Below are 1289 nucleotides of genomic sequence, written 5' to 3'. Positions count from 1 at the left end.
GCAGCAGCAGCAGCAGCAGCAGCTGCTGCTGCTGCTGCTGCTGCAGCAACTGCAGCAAGTTTAGTATTGTGCCAACAGCAGCAGCAGCAGCAGAAAATGCAGCAGCAGTAGCAACAGCTGCAATAGGAGCAGCAGCAGCAACTGCAGCAGTGACAGCAGCAGCAACCGCAGCAGCAGCAGCAGCAGCAGTAGCAGCAGCAGCAGCAACAACAGCAGCAGCAAAATATATTATAAGCAGCAACAGCTGCAGCACCACCAAACAGACAACAAAAAAAACAGCAGCACCAACAAAAACAGAAACAAAAAAAACAAAAAAAAAAACAACCCTCTTATCCATATCTATCTTCTCTAACTCCCACTTCTAGGGTTTAGGGTTTACTAGGGTTTAGGGTTTAGGGTTTAGGGTTTACTAGTATTCCTTTGCACTCCTCCTCAATCTCAATGAGCCTGAGACCAATACCCCCTCTATCCTTTTAAAGCAACCTAACTAGGGTTTAGTGTTTCCTAGGGTTTAGGGTTTTCTAGGGTTTAGGGTTTTCTAGGGTTTAGGGTTTTCTAGGGTTTAGGGTTTACCTGTATTCGTTTGCACTCTTCTTGGAACTCAACAAGCCTGAGATCGATGCCTCTCTTCAGCAGCAGCAAATCCTCACTAAGCGGCAGCAGAGCTCTCCCGCTGCTGTCTATATAAGGAGAAAGCAAAACCCTCAGGTTTTCTTGGTCTGCCTGTATACAACACAAACCCTAAACCCTAAACCCTAAACCCTAAACCCTTGGGAACACTTCTATCCCCCGCGGTTGATTAAATACAGTAATTAAAAAAAAAAAATAAGCGCAAAGGAATGTTATAGGCTACGATTTATAGGATTTAGGGTTTACTAGGGTTTACTAGGGTTTAGGGTTTAGGGTTTAGGGTTTAGGGTTTACGAGGAGAGTCGCGTGGGCAGCGTTGAGCTCAACAAGTTGCTGCTGATACTGCAAGCAGAGAAACACAAAAACAAAACAAAAACAAAATAAAAATAAAACACAAACAAACAAATAAATAAATAAATAAACACATAAATAAACAAATAAATAAATAAATAAATAAAAATAACGACCACCTAGCCGCAGACAACAACCAAAAAGCAAAAACAAACCAACCCAAAAGCTAAACCCTAAACCCTAAACCCTAAACCCTAAACCCTCAAAAACTTAAACAAACGCCAACACCTCACCAAATCCATCAGCGCAGACACCCGAACATTAACAGCTTCCAACTGGGTATTGGGGGGGGCCCCCTGAGGGTACCC

The 1289-nt window shown here is 43.3% G+C and overlaps 1 protein-coding gene across 1 annotated transcript in view; it reads right to left on the bottom strand.

The window, feature by feature from the left end:
- EMH_0090350 (uncharacterized protein) overlaps window positions 1-1223 on the bottom strand; it is a gene marked incomplete at both ends in the record, with an annotated part of 5012 nt that extends 3789 nt beyond the window's left edge. Inside the window, 3 exons of the mRNA XM_013494750.1 lie at window positions 574-723; window positions 925-972; window positions 1215-1223. Coding sequence (XP_013350204.1) covers window positions 574-723; window positions 925-972; window positions 1215-1223 — 207 coding nt within the window. The remainder of the gene's footprint in view (window positions 1-573; window positions 724-924; window positions 973-1214) is intronic.
- Between the last annotated feature and the right edge of the window lie 66 nt (window positions 1224-1289).

Source organism: Eimeria mitis, genomic scaffold, assembly GCF_000499745.2.
Source record: "Eimeria mitis Houghton genomic scaffold, Emh_scaff127, whole genome shotgun sequence".
In the NCBI taxonomy this organism is placed as follows: Eukaryota; Apicomplexa; class Conoidasida; order Eucoccidiorida; family Eimeriidae; genus Eimeria; species Eimeria mitis.
The sequence above is the reverse complement of the archived record's forward strand: the minus strand, read 5'-3'. Positions and strand labels throughout refer to the sequence as shown.